The 21,838-nt window shown below is 40.4% G+C and overlaps 1 protein-coding gene across 3 annotated transcripts in view; it reads left to right on the top strand.

The window, feature by feature from the left end:
• Nucleotides 1-18,468, top strand: part of HTR1F (5-hydroxytryptamine receptor 1F) — a 103,039-nt gene extending 84,571 nt beyond the window's left edge. Inside the window, exons 3-4 of one of the 3 annotated variants that reach the window (XM_085558774.1) lie at nt 10,212-10,354; nt 14,457-18,468. In XM_085558774.1, coding sequence (XP_085414900.1) covers nt 14,495-15,598 — 1,104 coding nt within the window. In that variant the 5' untranslated portion in view covers nt 10,212-10,354; nt 14,457-14,494 and the 3' untranslated portion in view covers nt 15,599-18,468. Of the gene's footprint in view, nt 1-7,347; nt 7,486-10,211; nt 10,355-14,456 lie in introns of all 3 variants that reach the window. The other 2 variants (XM_085558715.1, XM_021541312.4) reach the window with 2 other exon arrangements.
• The last annotated feature ends 3,370 nt before the right edge of the window (nt 18,469-21,838 follow it).

Below are 21,838 nucleotides of genomic sequence, written 5' to 3' on the forward strand. Positions count from 1 at the left end.
AAAATATCCTGATTGAACAGGACACAGAATTTGAGCAAGACTTTAATGTTCTGATCAAATGGCAGTAGAATTTTAAATGAAAGCAAAGGCTTGAAATGGCAAGAACTACTCCGACTGACATTTTTACTGAAGTCAGAAGAAAGTTCCTGTGCTCATCAGTTTCTTGTTTTGATAGATAAATAGTCCAAATAGTGCTCTCCCTGCAGTCCCAAGCAGCATTTGTGACATTCTTAAAGGCAGTTACTTTTCAGACTACCTGCTCTGAGACCACACAGATAAATACTTAATAACACAGCTTATGAAAACTTTTCAAAGTCAATTGCCTTTCTTCTGACACACCTTTTGCTGATGTTACATAACTGCATTTAAAAGTGCAAATGCAGTAAACATCATCCAGGGTGAACTGAGAATATAAAAATACCTATTTCCACATATAAGCCACTGCAATCTATAACACCACTTTTATTAGCAATCTGCAATGCAGCCAACACATGGAGATGAAGAAGCCTGAAGAAGTAACTGCTGTTATTATTGTTCTTATGAATCTCTCATACAGTGGCAGTCAAAAATCCAAATACTTCCTTCAGTTCCACATTGGAAAATAACTTCGTTGTGCCATAGAATCAAGCAAATGAAGAGCCCCCTGCCACCAATTTCCTAAACAGATGTCTCAGCAATTATTCTGAAGGCTTCTGTTACCACAATGCTGTCACTGACGCAACCCAGCTTCCTTCTTAGGCATACTTCCCACCCACACAAAAACTCAAGAAAGCACACTCCCAGCAGTTGAAGAAAAGGTCAAAAGCACCTTTTCCCTACTCTTACATGTGAGCAAAAGAGTCACAATGACACCAACTTCTTGTAATTTGAAGGCACCTCAATATCCTTCTTCTGGGTATTCCATAAAAACTATTATAGCAGTTAAAGATTTTTAATCATATTAGGCTGAAAAACTACATTATTAAGTAACAAACGAACAGTTCTTATCTTAAAACCTATCAAAATTTACAGACCCTAAGCCTTGATCTGGCAATTGTTCAGCCAGTCACAGAAAAACGTGTATGAGACTATCAGCAGCACAGGACAAGGAGCCCCAGCTAGAATGAATCTATATTTTCCAGCCATAAAGAAATTACTGCAATTAATTAAAGCAATTAATAAATAATTGCCTTGCGTTCAAAGCATCTGATGAGAAAGCCCCCTTTTTGCTGCATTTCACTATGCAAACAGAAGGAGATGAGAGAAGAAGGACCTGCTGTACCCCTGAGCACAGTGTCGCTGATAGCAGCTCCCTGAGGCTTCAGCCATTCACTCTTTCAGAGACCCAAACTTCTCATCATCACTTGTCTTTGAAAAGGTTACCTCGAGCAATGTGCAACCATTTGACCATGCTGAAACCTGTAGATACTGAGCATTGTTATTTTCGAGTGGTTCTGAAGCATAACTTTCTGGGGGTCACTATGGCACTCCACACCACGGCATCTGAGCAACCTTGGATGAGATTAAATAGATGTGATTAAAAGATCCTGCACTCAGACTGAAGGAAGAACAACAGATTATGGAAACTTTCTAGCCTAAATGCATTTTACACCTTAATTCAATCTTTCCATCACAGGGCTATCTGCAGAGCTGACAGTTTTCAATATATTTAAGAAGCACAAGTGCTGGATTATCCGTTTTACATGCTCAAGTCATTCACTCACAAGCTCTCCTAGTACATCATTAAGCATGATTTCTTAGCAGTCAAAAGCAACAGCAGGGATCCCACCACCCTGCTTGGCACCAACTGCTGGATACTGCAGGGCACATGGGACCTGGGCATGCAGGGTGGATGCCAAGGTGGCAAAGGGGTGCCCTGGTAAAGAAGAAAGAAATCAGTTCAGGGAGGCAGAAAGGGGCCAGTTTGCTTGGTTTGTATTGTCCTGCTCTGACATCCAACAGGGACCTTTCCAAAACAGTTTTGGCACTGATATCAACTTCTCCCAACTGAATAACAACCTCTAGCATTTAAACAGATTTATCTGCTTCACAGGCCTGAAGAGTTTTTTGACACAGTTCTCTAAATTGAGCAGAGGCAAACCAAAAAGGGTGGCCAAGTTCTCTGAGTTGGGCAGATGCAGCTGCTTTTATCCAGGATGACCCACATGAACACCGGCTACACCATTCTGCTGCAAAGAACATAATTCCTTCTTGCCACCCAAATTCAGCATTGCTCACTACAGGAAAAGTAATTATCTGTTAATCATCACAGAAGTCAGAAGCCAACATAAAAGCAGCAGTTATATAAAAAAGAAAACCCACAACAACAGACCATGTCAGGTGCCCATTTATCTAAATTAAAATCTTTATCCGTTTCAATGTAATAAGGAGCATAAACCTACTGATCCCATTAAATACAGCTGAAAAACATCTTACAGCAATGCTTTTCATCATAACAAAAGGTTAATCTAATGATCCTGTGCTGTGTTTGATGGTTATAAGACATAGTCAAATTTTATTTTTGGGGTTTGGTTTGTTGTGGTTGTTTTTGTTATTTTCAATTTTGTTGGTTTCTTCTTAGACTTGGGGGGGGGGGGGGGGTGTCTTGCTTCTTTCTTCAGTGCTCTTCTGCACCTACTTTCCACAAAATATCTTATCTCCACCTGAGATAAGAGAAACCTTTATGGTATTTAAAGGTCTGCAGAATTTTTTCCACTACTAGCTGAAAATAACAGGAAAGCAAGGACTTCAGCGCATTGCATTTTTACTTCCAACAACACTACCTCAAATCACAAATTTTCTGAAAGTTTCTGAAAGTGCTGTTTGTTATAGGGTTTTTTTCCAAATTAAAATTTGAATTTGGACTTAGAATAGTTGATGAATGAATGGTTATATCTTTGCAGTTTTCTTCCATGCAGTGCTGCCTATTATCTAGGGAATAGAGAATATTGAGAGTCAACCAGGTCATACTGCAGTAATCAAAACAAAATGTGTATGTGTATAATGCAATGTTATTTCCCACACAGCCGATTCTAAGATTTTAGGATAAAGTTTGCTGCATGGCCTAAATTAGCACCTAATTAGTTGTTTATTGGGGTTTTGTTTTGGTTTGGTTGTTTTGTTTTTTTTTTTCATTGGGAGGCATTATCAGAAACAGAGAGAACAAAGAAACTCACATAAACTCTTTGCAGGTAGAAAATACTGTGACTGCTTGCCTGGGTCTAAAAAAAATCCATCTGAATTATCAGGATAATAAAGGATAATAAACTTGCAGTAGAGGTCAAGTAACAGCAGAGCCAGGAACTGCAGCTAATCGTGTTGGAACTTTTCAACCTCAAATCCCGAAGCTAAACAAGTACAAACAGATGGAGTTTCCATATAAAAATACATATAATTTCTACAGATGCTAGCAACTACATCCATTTTTGCTGTTCCAACAGCTGGTGATCTGGCTATTTCTCTTCAGTCTTACTTGAAGCCTTAGATACTCAGCTCAACTGATTAGAGAGAGGATCCTCCTGATTTACGCATATATAACCACCTGTGTCTTTTTAAGAAAGCCTCTAACACTTTGGACTAGGAGGGGGATTAATTGGGATATATGAACTAGTCACATCCAAAAGATATCAATACAGAAGCAAAGAGGAAAAAGAATCACAGAATGTAATGTCAGCATTTAGTGGCTGAAAATGGCAAAACTTGAAATGAGGAAAAAAACCCCAAGGTATTATACAGAAGTGGGCACTTGCCTGAATTTGTTCATTGCTCCTTTCCAGAAGAGTTAACATTATAACATTCTTCAGCTTCAAAGAGCAAAGAAGCATTTTGAACACTAAGGAAATGTAGTTTTCAATGATGACTTCTTAAAATAGAAAACACAAAAATTATGGGGAAAAATATGATGCAATATACACATGTGTACCTACACAAGGGCAAACAATGTGAGAACCTGTACTACAGTTCTCATTGCTTGTCAACAGTATATTGGTGTTAAAATGTTAAAATACTTTTTCCATAAATTTCAGTAACTTCAGAGGTTAAAATTGAAAAAAACATTTTTGAGTAGAGAGCTTTAAAGTTATAATTTGGTCTTTTCCAATCTCCTGGTAGAAAAACAGTTTTTCATGCTCTAGTCCATAGAGAAATCCTCCAGCTTCTCAATGTGACAGCTGGACTGTAAGCAACCCAGGGAAAGGAATTCAGCATTTCCAGCAGCGCTAAGCACGACATTGTTCCCATACATAACAAACGAGGCAGATCATGCAGAAGCAAGGGCTCACCTTTGATTTTTCCAGGCCTCTTCCAGTCTCTGAAGATCAGCATTTAACCATTTGGCTCTGGTCCTTTACTCTTGCTTTTTACCATGTTATTATGTGAAAGCACATCTTGCAATCTTGATCTCTTTCAGAAACGACAGGGGCCACAGAAAGCCTGCAATTGCTGAGAATCCACTGGAGATGTTCTGAATTCTCCTGCAGCAGTTCAGAGCACTGATGTGCATTCTATGGATTTGGACAATCAGACATAGTCTGCTTAATGCTTCTTTTCACAACCAAACTAATATTTTATGTTATCATGTGCAAGTATAGTCAAACAGGTTTTTTAACAGTCATTGTGAAATATATTGAAATATATTGCAAGCATGCACCAGGTTTTCAAAGAAAGATTCTTCTCATATAACAACAAAGATATAATTTTCACAGCATACAACATAATAAGAAATCTACTTCTAGAATTATTTCCTCTTTATGTTATAATTACAATCTAAATCTAAAAGTTAGATTTGCACAACTTTCTTTTGAATCTGCATAGTTTTTTCTTACTCAGGAAACAAAGAACTCAAGTGCTGCCTACAAGAATGCCTAGGACAAAGTTGTACCTAAACTTCTACACAGTGCTGAAAGCTTTCATAGTCACAAAGTTATGTTTTAAAAGATCTTAGAAAGCCAACATCGATAGAATCTCAAAGGAAAAAAAATATCAACAACAAGAAAACCAAAAGCTTTAAAATATTTCCTTAGTCTGTCATTCAAGATTCTTTAGTTGCTTTATCAATGAGAAATTTTGGGGGGTCAGCTGGAGCTGGGTGATCTTAGACAATGATCATCTGTACTGAATTCCTATAAGAGACAACTATAATTCCTATGAGGGACAACTATAAGATTGTTTTTCATAATTAATTCTGAATCATCTGTTTAAATTTTAAGGAGCCATTCACAGTCATCTGTGCTGTGTGTCAAGTGTCACAACTACATCTGAATTATGCAGAGGAAAAAAGTTGTGTGTGACAGTCTATTATTTTCCTATCAGAAATGAAAATGAGTTCACAAAGCATCACAGAGCCTAAGAGCTGATTTAGTAATCACAGCACCTACAACAAGAGACCAGGCACATCCAGGAAACTTCCTAAGAAAGATAAATCCTTGTTTCTGTGTTTGGACACTTTTGACACTGTCCTGCTGCTATAAGCTTTCTGGAAAGTGTTGTACCCCTAAAAATACACCCAAGGCTGAACGTTTTCAGGAATTCTTCAGCAAGCTTTGATAGCAGCTGACCACAGAGACAAACATTTTCTGCCAAAATAGGATCTTGGGAGATTTTGCTGGGCTCCCAGTCCTGACTATGCACAAGTCATTTCCAGACCAGCTGCCAGTCTGGGCTGGTGGCAGCTGCTCCAGTTTGCCTTCCTCTCATTCTCCCTGCTGCAGACACACACTGAGCCAGGAAAACCTGCCAGAAATCTCAGAAACCCCACACCCTGACCTCCACTGCACCACATGGAAGTGCTGCTTGATGCATCTTAGGTCTTCAAGGAAGTTGCTGTATTTGTATCATTTCAATGCAATTCAGCACCAGTGTGGGATACAGACACATGCAAACACTAAACAGGGGTTCCTCCAGCAGCCCTCCTTCCAAGCCATTCCACTTCCTCAAGTGCTCCTCACAAGTCTTGCACGTGATGTACTCTCCCCATCTCTACAACTCCCCTTATCACACACTTGATTTCATACAGGCTGGGACTTACCCTGCCTAAATGCTGCTGCTTTTAAAGAGAGTCACATTGCAGTGCAATAAGAAACTGAAGTAAAGAGAAAAGCATGCTCAAGAGCTGCAGAGTAGTTGGAAATGTGAAAAGGAGGAAAGCTAAAGCCCAATCTACACTAGAAAATTTTGCCAGCATAGCTGCATCCCAGATCTCAAGACACAGACGGTTTAAACAGCCCTGTAACTAATGGGGTTTCTGCCATTAGCACTTATGCCAATTCACTGTGTGAACATAATTCTTCTGGCTAAAATATCCAGTTATGTCAATGCTAGGATTTAAATCCCTAAAAAAATACAATTAGAACCAAACAAACAAACAGAAAAAAACCTCCATCAACAAAAACTCCACACAACAGGAAAAGCACATGAAAGTAGCAAATGAGGACTTCCTGGTTATCCTGTGGTGCTCATGGAAAGTCTGATCAGTTACCTACCCACATTAATGCTCTGCCTCCATGCAGGAGAAAGCAGGTACAAGAACAGTTCTCTGTATTGTATCACCAGCACTTTGGCACCCCTGAGTGCAGAGTATAGCAAAAATCACACCCTGGTTAGTATAGATCTAAGTTTGAAGGCACAGAATCTGAATTTTAGAAAGACAGCCCCCAACCTAAGAGTACAAAGTCATCAAGGCAAGGCAGCCTGGCATCCTCTAGCAGAAAAGCATTGTCTGAAAGAAAAAAAACCAAACATTCCTCCACAACAAAATCCTCTGCCCTGAACGCATCACTCTGAGAAAGCTTTCCACAAATTCTTCCTGCTTTTCTGGCAGTTTTTCTCTTCCTCTTTCCCATGTAGTCTGGGCAAAAAAAACCCAAGCATCTTGAGTTCTGCTTCCTATAAAAGGCTGATGCTCTTAATATCCCTCCCTATTCCAAAATCATCAGCTTTAAGGACTGTTCTGTTTGTTGTGCTTGAAGTACTTCTTGGCCAGGGCTACATCCACATCATTCAGGAGAAATAGCCTGAATTGTCTCAGTTAGTCCCAATAAAGGAAATGTTAGAGAAGTGCTATTCAGGGCAAACTCAATGCAGAGTTTGCATCTGATAGGATTATCCTATGCCATGTGGATAATAAGATCAAGGGGAAACGACCTTCAGTCTCCAAGATGATCAGATGAGGACTAGAACAAAGACAAATGACACAGAGAGAAGAAGTACAGAGAAAGACACTGGGAAATATGCATTAAGACAAACATTATATAATATAGCATCAGTCTCCAAAAACTAGTCAGAGATGAGATTAAAGATTAAGTTAATTTTGCCATCTCTCCTAACCATAAGTGATCAGCCACAGACTTGTGCTGTTCTTGTGTCACACAGAATCCTGCTGCAGATGAGGAGCACAGGGACCTGTCGCCTTCACTCCACTTCCAGCAAACTCTCCTGAGAGCAAATCTCCCTCAAAGCTGTTCTGGTGATCACACAGCAGAAAAATAATTCCCCAACTGTTGCACCAGGGTATAGTCTGAAAATTATGTTTTCTTACCTTATAGATTGAAATAGAGATCTTTTCCAGGCACACATTTGAAAATATTGTTTTGCTACTGAACTTCCTTCTTGCAAAAGAGTTTCAGAGGAAGGTCTGTCAGTGAAAGAGGTTTGGGACTTGCAGCTGCACACACAAGTGTTTTCAGAGGGCTGTCAGAGAACACATGGCCTCAAAGCATAAGGACAAGTGGGAAGTGGGAGAAACAAGGCTGCATTTTATGACTGTTCAAGCAAACTAAAACTGCCTCTAAATCTCCTTCCTCCAGCACTGCCTTGTGATTCCGACAGGTTTCAAGCCCTTACCCGAAAAGGCAGTTTTTTTAGAACACAAGCAAAGCCATTCTGCATTTTCAGCTCCCTGTTCCAATTTACTTGATATCAATGAAAACAAGTCACTCCTGCCTAGTAAGAAAGTAGTTGTACAAATCAGATAAAAAATAGGTAATTAGTCACTTCTTTGATTCACTACCAATCAAAAAAATAAAGGAAAAAAAAAAACCTTCAAGTAAAAACAGACAGGAACCTTGCTTTTTCTTCAACAGGACTAAAGTAAAAATTGTTAACTTTTTCTTAATACAGAAAGTTTTTGGTTGAATGGAACATTTCAGGCATGTTAAAACCAAACTAAACGAAGGATGAATGCCAAAGAGTAGGGATGGGAAGTGAGTGGCCCACTTATGTTATGGAGGGTTCAAGTTCAGAACCCAGCCCCAAGTCCAAGGGGATATGTGTCTCTAATGACAGGGTGGTGGCCGCAGGGTTACATGGGATTTTGTCTTTACAGAACACTTTCCATCATGAATGTGCCATTCTGGGCAGTGTGGAGCTCACACTGGGGGATGGGGTGCTCAAACACTTTTTTTCACATATATTTGTTTATTTAAACAACTATGAGCATCACCAGCAGAAAAGATGGCAGGAAGCAGCTCCTATGGGCACTATGGTCCAGCACCTGATCCTCTGGGACTCTTCCACAACATATACAACACACAGACAACTAGCCAGGCCATTATCCTGAGAGATCTGGACTAGGGGCTCAGACCAGCCTCAAATAAGAGAGGAAACCAAATCCCTTCATCTAAAGAAGAAACAAATCACTGTCATCTCTTCTGGAGATCTATGAATAGGGGAATTAAATTTTCTCTTTCTTCAGCCAAAAATGATCAAATCATAACAGGTTCACTCTGTGACCACCCAAGTAACTGAAGCTGGACTGGGGAGTCGTGTTATATAAGCAAGTCCATCATCCTGTGTTCTTGCTGCTCCTCCTTCCCTCCCCCCCACACCCCTCAGCTAGATTAAAACAGATGGCAGAGGGACATGAAATAAAGAGCAAACACAGGCAAGTGACTAATTTTCCAAAAGGAGACAGAAAGCCAAACTCTTAACTTCAACGTTAGAAGCAGCAAGGAATGCATAATTACCCTCTGAACATCACATTCCTCCACATAAGCAGATGCAGTGGTTGCTACAGATAAGATGACAACAAGCAGGGGAGGGATCCTCCCGGCAGGCTTGACAGGCAGTCTGGGACTACACTGCAAACCTAGACACACAAGCAGAGAACCTGGCAGAGGAATCACAGTAGCAAACATGAAGGAGATGAGGACAGTTATTCCAGTGCTTCCCTGTTACCAGAGAGCACTGTCTTCATTCCTGTCCTGCTGGAGTTGGTGCTTGCATCTCTCCTGTCAGCACCCAGTGGAAGAGGGCAAATTCCCCTTCCCTGGCAGCTCGAGAAGGCTTCAGACTTTGCATTTCAGCTGCTTCAGTGGAAACACTACCTACCTCTGTTGGTTTTGCTCCAGGAGCAGAAACATGACAGAGCAGACATTTGGGGTGGTAATTTTCAGGGCTAAATCTATCAGACTTTGTCATTTTAGCCATTTGGGATTATTTCTGCTGGCTGAACGAATTTAAAGAGACATCCATAAAATTTAAATCCACCATAATCCTTGTTGTGCCTGGCACAAAGCATACTGCACCACATCATTTTGCCAACAGAAGGACTTTTAAGACTGTTACACAGCTGAAAAAAGCACCAAATACAGGTTCAAGGCTGAGAAAGGGACTTTGCCATTCTGTAAAACATCAGAGTGCCTGTGCTCAGACATGGAGATACCTATTCTCCAGGACTCAGATGTTTCCTTCCTGTGTTATATTGGTATTCAGAGCATGCTGCAAAGACTATTTATTTGCCCATGTTTCTGCTGAGGCGTGCTTGGGAGACAGAATTCTACATTATCTTTAGTTGATATTAGTTCAATTGATTTGCCTGTAATTTTGCAGTTATTTGTTCTCTGTGTTTCTAGGTCTGTTGTGACCTTTTACAAGTGGAAATTATAAATAACTCCAGTTTGTGGAGAGTCATACAGCAAAAACTAAACAACTGTTGAGATATTCCTCCAGTTGCCAATACATTTCAGGTCAAAACTGTGCTCAGTCCCATGGACTGGATAACACCACCCAGACAGGGAATCTTAAGCATTAATTTAGCATGCATATACAAATATTTGCTGACAGATTACGAACTGGAAATAACTCTACCTCTGAGTTAAATTGCAGATATGGGGGAAAAAAGAAAAAAAACAAGGTTTTAAGCATGAAAAAATGCAGACTGGGTAAGGAGAGTTGGCAACCTTGTAATTTCTGCTTCGCACTTCAATCTGCTGACAGACATCTACTTTGCATTTCAGGAAAGGCAGGCTTGCTGCAGCAGCCTTCAGCTGGCAAGGAACTTCCCTTACAAACCTTCCCTGCCTTCTCCCAGGGCACTGTGACTTTAGGAGCCTTAGGAACAGTTATTGGCAAGAAAGAATTTAAGAACACCAAGAATCAGGTGAAAGTGTCCTTCTACCCTTCCTCCTCTGTCGGGACCTGGGAGATCAAGCTCCAAGTACACATCCCCTATCAGATCCAAGTACAAGCTCATCTTTCTTAAATGGATTTTTTTAATCCAAAGCAACAATATTTCCCTCTACTCACACTTAATATGATGGATGAAGCTAATTGTCATTAGTACATCACCGATCAATATCTAAACACATTAGGAAGTCACATTAGGAGGTATTTGTACAATTTTTTAAAGCATCATAAAAAAATTTAGATCCAATTGGCTTGCAGGTCAGAGTGGCCAACAGAGCAAGGGACACCTGCTGGCAAGTGAAGTGTTTCATTTCAAAGACAGCTAAGTCTGGTGGAAGGTAGAAAAGTAGGAGCTTTCTCTACCCTGGCACAACTTTGTGTTTACTTAAAGCACAAAGGTTGCTACTGCTGCCTGTAGCAGTTTAAATGCTCTCAATACAATCCCTGGCTTACTTTGCTGTCTAATTACGGTTACTGTTTTTTAATTAAGACATATTTTGCTAATGAACCTACATGGAAAAAAAGCAAACACCTTCTCCCACCCCTCCCAGTACCCTCAGAAAACCTGTATTCAAAAAGCAGTATTAAACCCTAATCAGCAAGTTTTCTCCCTACCAATGCTTAAAGCAATATTAAAAAAAAAAAAAAAAAAAAGAAAGAAAAAAACAGCCCCAAAAATCAAGAGCTGTACATTTCTAGCAGTTCAATCTACATTCAGAACCCCAAACAGCAGACTGATGATGCCTTTCCCAAAGGTGTTCCTAGTAATGTTTCTCCAGCATTAGGGATTTTTAATTATTTTTTATGTTTTCAAGGGCAGAGTAGTACTGTTTTCCAAACCTGGAAAGGCACACTAAGGCTGTTGAACAAGAGCAATTACATTGTTATTTTGTAAATCTTCGTCACAAATGATGGGTTATGGGCTTAATAATACACACACATGCCCAGGAAAAGCTGAAACACCAGAAACATCCATTTTTCTTGAGTGGCCACTATACAAACTCAATGCTTACTTTGTGATAAAGCTGCACAAACATTTTTACCCCTGCCTTCTAGACATGATCAGTAAGATGATATATGTGCGTGTTTACATTCAGGTCACCTTAATATGCCAGATCTGGAAGGGAAGGAGAAAAGATATGTAGAAGTGGCTAATTCCTCCTTAATAATAATATTCTTGTGTCCAAGATAAGAGGCATGCTATCTTAGGTGAACAGCAGCTTCCTTTGTTTACAGTGCTCTTGCTCAACAATCATAAATAATAATAAATAATTAATAAAGTACAAGACACCATTTTCACCAGTCTTGAATTCAGGACAATGTAATGCAATCAAAATTTCAAGTCTTTCCAGAGTTTTCCAACAACAGCTGAGTATTGAAATAGTAATAATAATAAAAAACAACACTTCCATCTGCAGCAAGAGCAGGTGCCATGGAATTTGAGCTTATCACTGATAAGTGATAAGCTGAAAGATTCTACAAGAGGGGCACTGAGCTGCCAACTTCACAAAAGTAGCCTTATAAACATCTGGACTGTAGTAATTCTGAAAATAGCTGCATGCTTAAAATAGTCGCTGCTAATCCCATTCCACAAGAGATAAATCATGCTACTAAGAGAAAGCAATAAAAATAAACAAACTAAGGTTCCAGGGAATTCCTCTTGTTTTTCAGTGAATTAGTGGAAGCACTATAATGAATTTGCTCAAAAATTGACAAGGAAAGGCTAAAGCAGAGGGGCAGAGGCCAGCTCTCCTACATTCTAATCCAGTGCACTGTCTACAGGATCATACTTCATACTTCTAAAAGTGGGTTGGTTGCTTGCTGAGGACAGAAGCCAGCCATAGCAACTGACTGAACTGAGTTCCACTTAAGAAAAAATCCAGAATTAGGTCACTCTGGCAATTATCAAAAGAGAAAGAAGCAGCAGTCATTAAACACTGCCAATGCTTCAACTCCACATATTTATAAAACAATCTTTTTAGTTAATGATCACCCAGTAAAGCTGCACCAGTTAGAAAAGGATCCCCACCTCACTCAACAAGGAAAGCCACCAAATTTTGTGACTGGCAGTCCTAAGCAGCACAGCCCTCTGCCTGGCTCTGCCTCCACACAGAGAGGCATAATCACTGCACAGAAATGTGCACTTTTCTGCCACTGTGCTTCTCATAAAGAGCCTCCAAATCACAGCAGCACTAAGGGAACTACTTATTCCTACATGCCACTTTTACAAATCTACCTATACTATCTTCCCTACTCCACAGTTTCAAACTGAAGAATCTTTCAAAAATGATTAATCAGCTTTCATTTGTTCTAAATTGCTTTTTCCTTGCTTGCAATTAAGGACTAATATCCAAAGAGTTATACATTTATAAGGTGATTAACCATAATGAGAAACTGTTTTAAAGTATGATCAACTGCTAAATATCAACAGATATCTTCATTTTTTCCCAATGAACATTTTCCCCTATGTATATGCACAAGCTTGAAAAGGAAGATTTATTTAGCAGAGGTTGAACATTCACCAAATAGTAGCACATGTGTCTGTTCTTTCCCTAGAAGGCAAGTAGGTATAGACAAAAATCTGCAAAACAGAAATTAGTGTGGATTCAGAAAGTTTTAAGGTGATGCTGACATGATGAAAGATCTATTTTTACATGTGTGATGTATATTTCAAGTTCAGAGAAAGGAACAGAGAAAGCACACACATGTTGCAATCAGCTCATGTACAGAACAAGTACCTGCTCAGCATATCACCATATAAAATATATTTAATTTCCTTATATTTCTATTCAATTAAATGTTGGCCAACCAGTGCTAAAAACATTTCTGAGCAGACAGTATCATATTAAGCACTGTCTGGGTTAAAATATCAAACCAAGTGAGTGAGTTGGGTCCAAGGTTATAAACTGTAAATGAGATTATTTTTCAGCCACTCCAGCATAATATCAGAAAGCTTTAGTTATGTTAATGAAACCAAATTTCTGAAAGAAAAATTATTCACCAATTTCACGTATTTCCCTACATGTGGCATCCAATATAACACAAGTGCAACTCACTCACTACACTCAAAAATCTGAGAGAGATAACTCCACTTAGGTGTTCATCAAGTAGATCTTACACAAGAAATTGCAGGTCAACACTCACTAGAGGACGAAACCTGATCCTCTTTAGAGCAGAGCTTGTCATTCACAATAAAAGCTGGAAACTCCAATTCAGCTGCACTCTGCAGGGTACTCAGAAACTCTTATTGGTAAGAATGTATCCCCAGAACACAACCAAGAACTTATTTCATTAGTATTTCTCTGCATTTTCCTTCCTGCAGAGCCATGGGAAGAGTTAGGCTATTTCCATAGAGAGAGCCATTAGCAGAGAGTCAAGTAGCATCCAAGTTTTCTGCAGTTTTCTTTGGCAGAAACCACAGAACAGTAAAACTTGAGGAAAATTAAATATGTTCTCAGGACTTTAATGTACATATAATACTTCAATTAGACAATAAGTGAAACATTTGAAGCTTTAAAACATATTAAGCTGTTTCGTTTTAGAGATGTGTAAGAGGAAGACATAAAATGACACATCACACAATTTTTTTCTTCTCCTGTTCGTATGGTGTCACTCTAGGGCATGTTTCACATTTTTATTTTCTTTTCAAAACTATGTCCCAGTTAAGAAATCCCATGTTTAGCTGATACACGAGGAATGAGTCACTTATTGATGGGGAAAATGAGTTTATATGGGGAAAATAAGCATTATGCCTGCTGGATTAATGTTTTCAACAGTCATTACATTGCTTAGTGGAGCAGACAGCACAAGCCTAAAAGTAGTAATAAGGCTTACTTTAGGATGAGGTTGGTTGCATTAAACCAGTTTCAGGACTCCTCTACAAAGCATTCATAATAAAGTGCTTCTAGCTAGAGGGCAAATAAGTATTTTTAGCTACTCAAGGAACAAGGCTAGAATTTGGAGCCAGCATAATTTCCAATCATAAGTCTGAACTTCTTGTAAGCTTAGGGCCCACAGTCTTTTAGCATGACAAAAATCAAGGGTGCAACATCTGAATGTTTTTACTTTTCCAACAGGTAACTGCTACGGGTAAAGATCATCTTTAAAAGGGAACATGGATTTAATAAACTCAACTGAACAAAACAGTACATCAGAAGAACCTTTCAAATGGGCAACATCCAAGATTCTCATTTCCATTACCCTGTCTGTGCTTGCTCTAATGACAACGGCCATCAATTCTCTCGTGATGACTGCAATAATTGTGACAAGAAAGCTCCACCACCCCGCCAACTATCTAATCTGCTCTCTTGCAGTGACTGACTTCCTTGTGGCAGTCCTGGTTATGCCCTTCAGCATTGTCTACATCGTAAAGGAGACCTGGATCATGGGGCAGGTGGTGTGTGACATTTGGCTGAGCGTGGACATCACATGCTGCACTTGTTCCATCTTGCACCTCTCTGCCATTGCTTTGGACCGGTACAGAGCGATCACAGATGCTGTGGAATATGCCCGGAAAAGGACACCAAAGCACGCTGGCATCATGATAGCAGTTGTTTGGATCATATCCATTTTTATCTCCATGCCACCTTTGTTTTGGAGGCACCAGACAACCAGCAGGGAGGATGAATGCATCATCAAACATGACCACATAGTTTTCACCATTTACTCCACATTTGGCGCCTTCTACATCCCACTGGCCTTGATCCTGATCCTTTACTACAAGATCTACAAAGCAGCAAAGACATTTCACAGGAGAAGCGTCAGCCGGATAGTGAGGGAGGAGGGGGTGAATGGACAAGTCCTTTTGGACGCAGGTGAAAGAAGCACCAAATCAGCTTCAATGCCCAGCACAACAGAGAAAACCTCAGATCCCCTGGTGAGCTCTGATAAAATCAACATCACCCTACGAAGTCCCAGGTCTGAATCCAAGCACGAGAAGTCCTGGAAAAAACAGAGAATCTCCAGCACGAGAGAGCGAAAGGCAGCAACAACGCTGGGTTTGATCTTGGGGGCATTTGTGATCTGCTGGCTCCCATTTTTTGTAAAAGAAGTAGTTGTTAACACCTGTGAAACATGTCACATCTCAGAAGACATGTCTAATTTCCTAGCATGGCTGGGATATATAAACTCCCTTATTAACCCTTTAATCTACACAATCTTTAATGAAGATTTCAAGAAAGCCTTCCAGAAGCTTGTACGGTGCGGGCAATACCTTTAAGAGCTTTTGTTCATATGAGGAGAACACAGTCATTATTTTTTAACCTGTATAAATTTCTATAACTGAGATGGCATTTGTTGTATTTAAGGCAAAGCACCAGGACTCTGCATTTACATTATAATGACTTCTTTTGTATAGGTAATATTTAGAGCATTAATTGCCCAAGTTTTAAAGAGATGGATCATCTGGGATTGGTTTTGCTCTAGAAAAAGGGGTAGCTGTGATCCAGCTGGGATTTGCACAGCTGCCTAGCTTGAAGCATAAGGTATTACCTTAAAAATGAAGGAAATATGCATTTGAAATAGAGAAGGAAACAAAACTTTTTTTAAAAGTAACCCTCAGTCATCAATGAAATGTTAAGTAAAACAACTTACACATTTTAAACCCTACTGATATAAGATAGAAAATACATCATAGAATGACAACATGATTTTAACAATCGGGCACAGGCCTGCAGCATAGAGCCAAGCCATTCACAGTCAAGGGTAGTAGCTTTAAATATATCTACAATCATCCTAAGCCAGTGAGCTGCAGCCCTGCCTTGTCCCATAGGTGAACTTCCCTGTGTTACACAGCACTCCAGCAGCAGGCACAGGGCTTTCATGAGTTACCAGTTTTATAGCAAGCCAGTGTTGGGAGCCCTCTGCCATGGCACACCCACAGCAGATGTGAGCATAAGCCCAAGGGAAACCGCCAACAATCTGGGGCACCTCCAGTGAGCTGGGTGAACGGAGTGCCTGGTGCTCGGAGATACCACTTCTGTGGGAAAGGGAAGGCTCTTAAAGAGCAGACGGTTCTCCTTGTGGAGATATTAGAAGGGAGAGAAGCAGGAAACAAAGAGGCACTCCTTTCTCCATGTCCTCACACCTGGCCAGGCACAGAACCTGTGACCTGCAGCACCAAACCAGCCACAGCTCATACCAGGGCTGACCACTTCTGACAGAGGGTGGCTTAGTGAGGTTTGAAGAACTGGAGCTTACAGCCCCAGCTCAGCAAGTTCAGCCCTCCATCCTCAGAAGCCTGATGGCCCTAAACCTTTTCTCAACTGCCCCATGCACCAGGGCTGTGCTCCCTTTCCAAGCAAGTGAGAAAGCACAAAAGTGCTGGCAGTGTGGGTCTCTGGAAAAGGCTGTGCAGCACCTTCTGCAGCAGGGGAAGAGGGATTGACCTCAGTACGCACTGCACACCTAGGCAGGGAATCCTGTGGAGTACTCACTGAGAAGCTCACCTCTAAACCCCTCCTGTCCCCAGAGCACCCATCCATATCCCCATTCCCAGAAGAGTTAAAAAGGCATTACAGGAACTCCAGCCCACCCTAACTTATTTAGTCAAAGATGTCCTCTATGAACAAATTCCTCCCAAGGCCTGAAAGATGGCAGCTTGGCCAATCCTGACTGATACATTCTAGATGCCAAGCCATTAAGTTGTTAAGAGCCACACCAAAGCCCAGGCTTTGCACTTTTCAGGACAAACAGATTCAGGCTGTGTCACTAAGAGCCCAGATTCAAATTCTTTGTCAGACATTCAGTGCTGCTTCACAGGAACAGATACTTGAGGCTCCTTACAGGGATTACAAACTCCACAGCAGCAACCTCCTGCAAAGGTTCTCCAGTTTGGCACCTGGGCCACCAGCCTAGGGACACCACAAAGGAACTGAGAAAGGACAGCACCATGGTCACCTTTAGCTGGGGAAAGGTGTCACTGGCCCTTGCAATTGTTCTTCCAAGAGACTTTCAGTGGTTTGTATTAGACAAAAAAAGAAAAACACAGAAAAAAAGTCAACACTGTCATTTGTCTCTCCCCCTCTCCCTCCTCTGTATTACAAACTCTGGAGTTTGTAATAATTTTTGTATTTTCCCCACTGGCTACCAGTTAACACAACAGCTGTCAAAAGGGTTTCCTGCAAGATGACGAGGTTTAAAACTTGAGATACTGGACTAATTTGTTTCTGTTACTTGCAACTTACTGTATTCTGCTTTCACATCAAGGTCCAAATGAAATGCAATTCAGAATTAGCAGAAACAGTGCATTTGCTTGGTTGTTGATTTTAACACAGCCAGAAATCTAATGGAAAGCTCACTTGTCATACCATGGAGCTCAGCACAGCAGTGGCACAGCTAAATTTTGAAGATACTGGGATGCGACAGAGCGGAATTGGCTCATGCTCAGTGCAAGCCAGCACACTTTATTACCATTGCAGTCAGAGCACAGCCTCTGCAGCCCCCATGACCTCAGCACTGCCTGCATTATGCAGAGAGAAAAAATTGCTCTCAGCATCAGCTGTGCTCTGCTGTCTCCAGAAAGAGCCATGAATTTTAGCTTTCCAAAAGGATTAGCAGATTAGTAGGAGGCAGTACAGAAAACCCCACAAAATCGTTCACTCTTGAAGACCTCTGTTTCCCACATTTCCTGAGTCATAAACCTGGGTGTCTTGGTGGAATCCATTCCTCTCCCCCCACCTCTCCCTTTATGGCTGCTGGAGTACAGACTATATTGTTTATCCTCTTACTTGTAAGACGTTTGACAATATCTTGTAAAATCAAATTGGAAGGAAAAATAGGGGCTGCTTTTCAGGAGAAAAGATACTTAAAATACTCATTTAAATAATAATGAGTGAAGATCAAAGAAGGAACCATATGTAGATAAACAGAAAATAGCTGTCATTTATGCACTGTTAACAGTATTATACTCTGAAACTAATTAAGCTGCTAAACATTTCTCAAGATGCAGGGTGGTTTCTTTTGTATCGTTTTCACCGAGCTGTATCTGCTCACCCTTCAACACAGAGGTGGGAGAGGCAACTACAAGAAATCTGATCGAACAAGTGGGAAGTTATTCCATTAAAAGCACTTGCGGCTTGTGGACCATCATTTCTTGGTGTCTGACTGCGACTCATCACTCGTTCCCTTACAGAACCTACTGTGCCAAACACTTCCCCACACAGCACCACACAGTATCATTTCATCTCTAGCATTTACCCATGCATGTGATGCATCCAGGAAAAAAAAAAACAAGAATTCCCCTTTCAAAATGGATAGACATTAAGATGTCTGCATGATTCTGCTTTCCCTCCCCATGAAGTACACTGGACCTTAGCACCAGGCTCAAGGAGTACTATTTTATGCACTGAAGCTACGATTTTTTGCAAGTAGCTCTGTGCCCTGTGAGAGTTCAGTCTCAGCAAAGAGAAAAAAAAAAGTGTCTGGTTTCCCACCTTCGTCAGAAGAGTCTGTGTGTATATTTCAGGGAAAGGGTTTACATGTCCTCCAGAGTTTGCACAAAGCTTCCTGGGTTCCTATCCCTGCTGCAACTGCCCTCCCCATTGCTGTTTGCTGCCCACCCATCAGTTTAGATTTCTTCCAACACCCAGAGGACTGGATTTGCAACAGCTGACCCAGTCCCACTTCATCTTTCACAGAGAATTGTTCCTGAAGTAGCCATGAACACGATATCCAGCTCAGGTGGATGGTTTTTACAAGCAACAAGCAGTTAGATACACCTCATTGTGCTGTACTCATTTCTTTGCCTTTCCTCCCTGCCAGATGCTTTATTGGTGTCCTTTCCTCCTGAGGATGGCATGCCCCTACAAAGAGCTTGGGGACTCAAAAACACATTTGTTTTAGTGATGCAGTCACACTTGTTAACACATGACTGTACCACCCAGAAACACCCACCTCATCCAAATGTGCTTTTGGCAGTCGCTGTATTCAGCTGGCGCCTGATTGTTCTCCGTGCTGGGGAGGTGCACAGAAATAGCTCCACACCAAATTATTTTCTCCAGTAGTTACAAACTCAGCACATTATTTCTAGGCAACTACACATTACTACTCAACCTTTGCATGTCAGATTCCCCTCGCAGAAGAGAAACAGAAAATCACTGCTGTAGCTGCTGCTGCAAACAAAACAAAACAAAACAAAAAAAAAAAAAATAAAACCAAAAAGGGTTCTTTATAACTCTGCACAGCAAGGAGTAAATCCTGCAAGAAAGTGAGAGGAAACCCTTGTAGCAGCCCTGTAAAGATTAAGAAGAACCTTAACACTTGTGTCGGTCCTACTACACAGACAGTACTACCAATAGCAGAACTGCTAAAAATTACTAGCAAGATACCAATATCTCCTCCCCTGTGAAATCCTAAAATTAATTAAATTTTTTTTTTTCCAGATCTTTCATTGTCTTCTGGAGAACCAGGATCAAATTTCTTACTTTACTTCTCAACCAGGAAAGTTAAACCTCTAAGAAAATCATAAATGGTTTTATGATTTAGTGTTTCTAGCCATCATAAAGTAAATCCAAAAAATAAAATCTTTGATGATACTTATCTTGGCTAAGAGGACAGATTACAGAGAACAGAACAAACAGAAGTCAGCAGCAAGGGCTGTGAACCGCCAAGGTTACCAGCCAAATTCAAAACAGACCTTCTGGTGCAAATCCCCCACATGTAATGAACACCAGTGACTAAAAGCAACTTTATATCCTCAATTACTATCCTAACTTAGCAAAAGTATGAGTTTCATAAATTTCAGTTGTTTACTTCACAGTCAAGTGAGTTACTTCTTAAGTAAGAACTCTGCAACTCAGGAAAATTTCAGAAGGGAATATTTCCAGGCAAGGGAAAAAAGTACTGTCTTTCATTAGTCAAAGTACATTTGTATAATTATGAATTTAAAATCTTAGGGCTGTGTACAGTCAGAGATGCTGCTTATCAAATAGTACTGCCTTTAATCCACTAATAGCTCAAACCAATTCTATCTACTCTTATTCATAATATAATACTATATTATATATATAATATAGGCTTAAAATTATTTAAAATATAGTTTTGAAGGTATTCATTGCTATGCACCAGATGAGCAGCACTAAGAAAAATTAGCCTCTCTTTTTACTTTAAAGCAAGATACCTCCTATACATGGATGTTATTTTCCCCTCACTAAATTAAGAGTTTTCCTTTCTTCCTGTACACTTATTTTTTCTGCAACACAGAACTGTATTTCATGGTTTGGGTTTAAAGATGAAAAACATGTTTAACACCACAAAAAGCACTAACTGCTAAGGTAATGCTAGAAGAGGGATTAATTTTCTCACTTTCGGTTTAGATCATGACTGGTGGTAGACATTTAATGCAATAGCTGGTTCTGTGCTCTGGCAGCACTCCAAGATGCAAAAGCTGTGGTTAATTTGTATGACAGCAAGCGTCTGCTAAGCAACTTGCTCTTGGCTAAGCCTGGTTTCCTATCTTTCACAGTACAAAGCTGCATGAAACAGTCCACAGCCACAAAATAAGGAATCAGCCAGTTTACACCCCAGATGTTCCTAGTCTGGCAGTAACTGGAAGACAGCTGCCCCACAAACACATGCCACTAACCAATAGCAGCAAAGCTCTGCCTGCATCCACAGGAAAATAAAAAAAAATCTCTTACATTCATCTACTACTTTGGAGGCAGGCTGAAATGACTCACGGCCTGGTGGGCTCAACACAGAGCAGCACTGCTCCCCAGCCAGACACAAAAAGAGATCCCTTCAAGGAGAATGTCAGTGATTAGCAAAACAGTGTTGAATTATCTCAACAGCTCTGGTCAATACAGGGCTTGCATTCTCTGTCATAAAAAAGTTCACCTCTGAAGCTTGAGGTGATCCATCAGCTTGGATGTATGCAAAAATGCTGAAATTTAAGGTAAGAGAAATTCAAGCTACATGTTTTCATGTTGGGGATTTGTCTTCCAAATCTACTTTAACAGCCATTAAATACAGTCATTTTGAACCCAAAACAGTTTTCCAAGCAAGATATATCCACAACAGCTAAGCAGGACTTCATTTTTCACACACATAAATATATGTTACTATTGGACTGTTTCAAACCTCTTTCATTGATGCTCTCCTCCATTTTAACAAGTATTTCTTTCATCTGGTTTTCAAAGTGTGGAAGAAACACTAATTAATTAATTAGTTATCTCAGGTAAGTCTTATTTTTATAGTCAGCAAACCAAAAGCTAAGGGAAGAAGACAGCCAGCACCTCATCCCGAGGTCCTGGAGTGGAGGGGAAAGGAGGGGAAGGGAGAACAGGAATCCCTTTTTAACTGCACAAGGAATCACATGCTACTGTCTGAGGGATGAAAATGAGAGCTGTGGAGCAAAGCAAATCAGGGAAGGGGAAGGAGGAAGAGAACAGGGAGAAAGACTGAACAGCTTTTACCTTATAGGGCCTGGCAGCCTTGAAATAAACTCACTTGAACTCATCAC

The sequence above is a fragment of the Lonchura striata genome, chromosome 1 (assembly GCF_050655825.1).
Source record: "Lonchura striata isolate lonStrDom1 chromosome 1, ASM5065582v1, whole genome shotgun sequence".
NCBI lineage: Eukaryota > Metazoa > Chordata > Aves > Passeriformes > Estrildidae > Lonchura > Lonchura striata.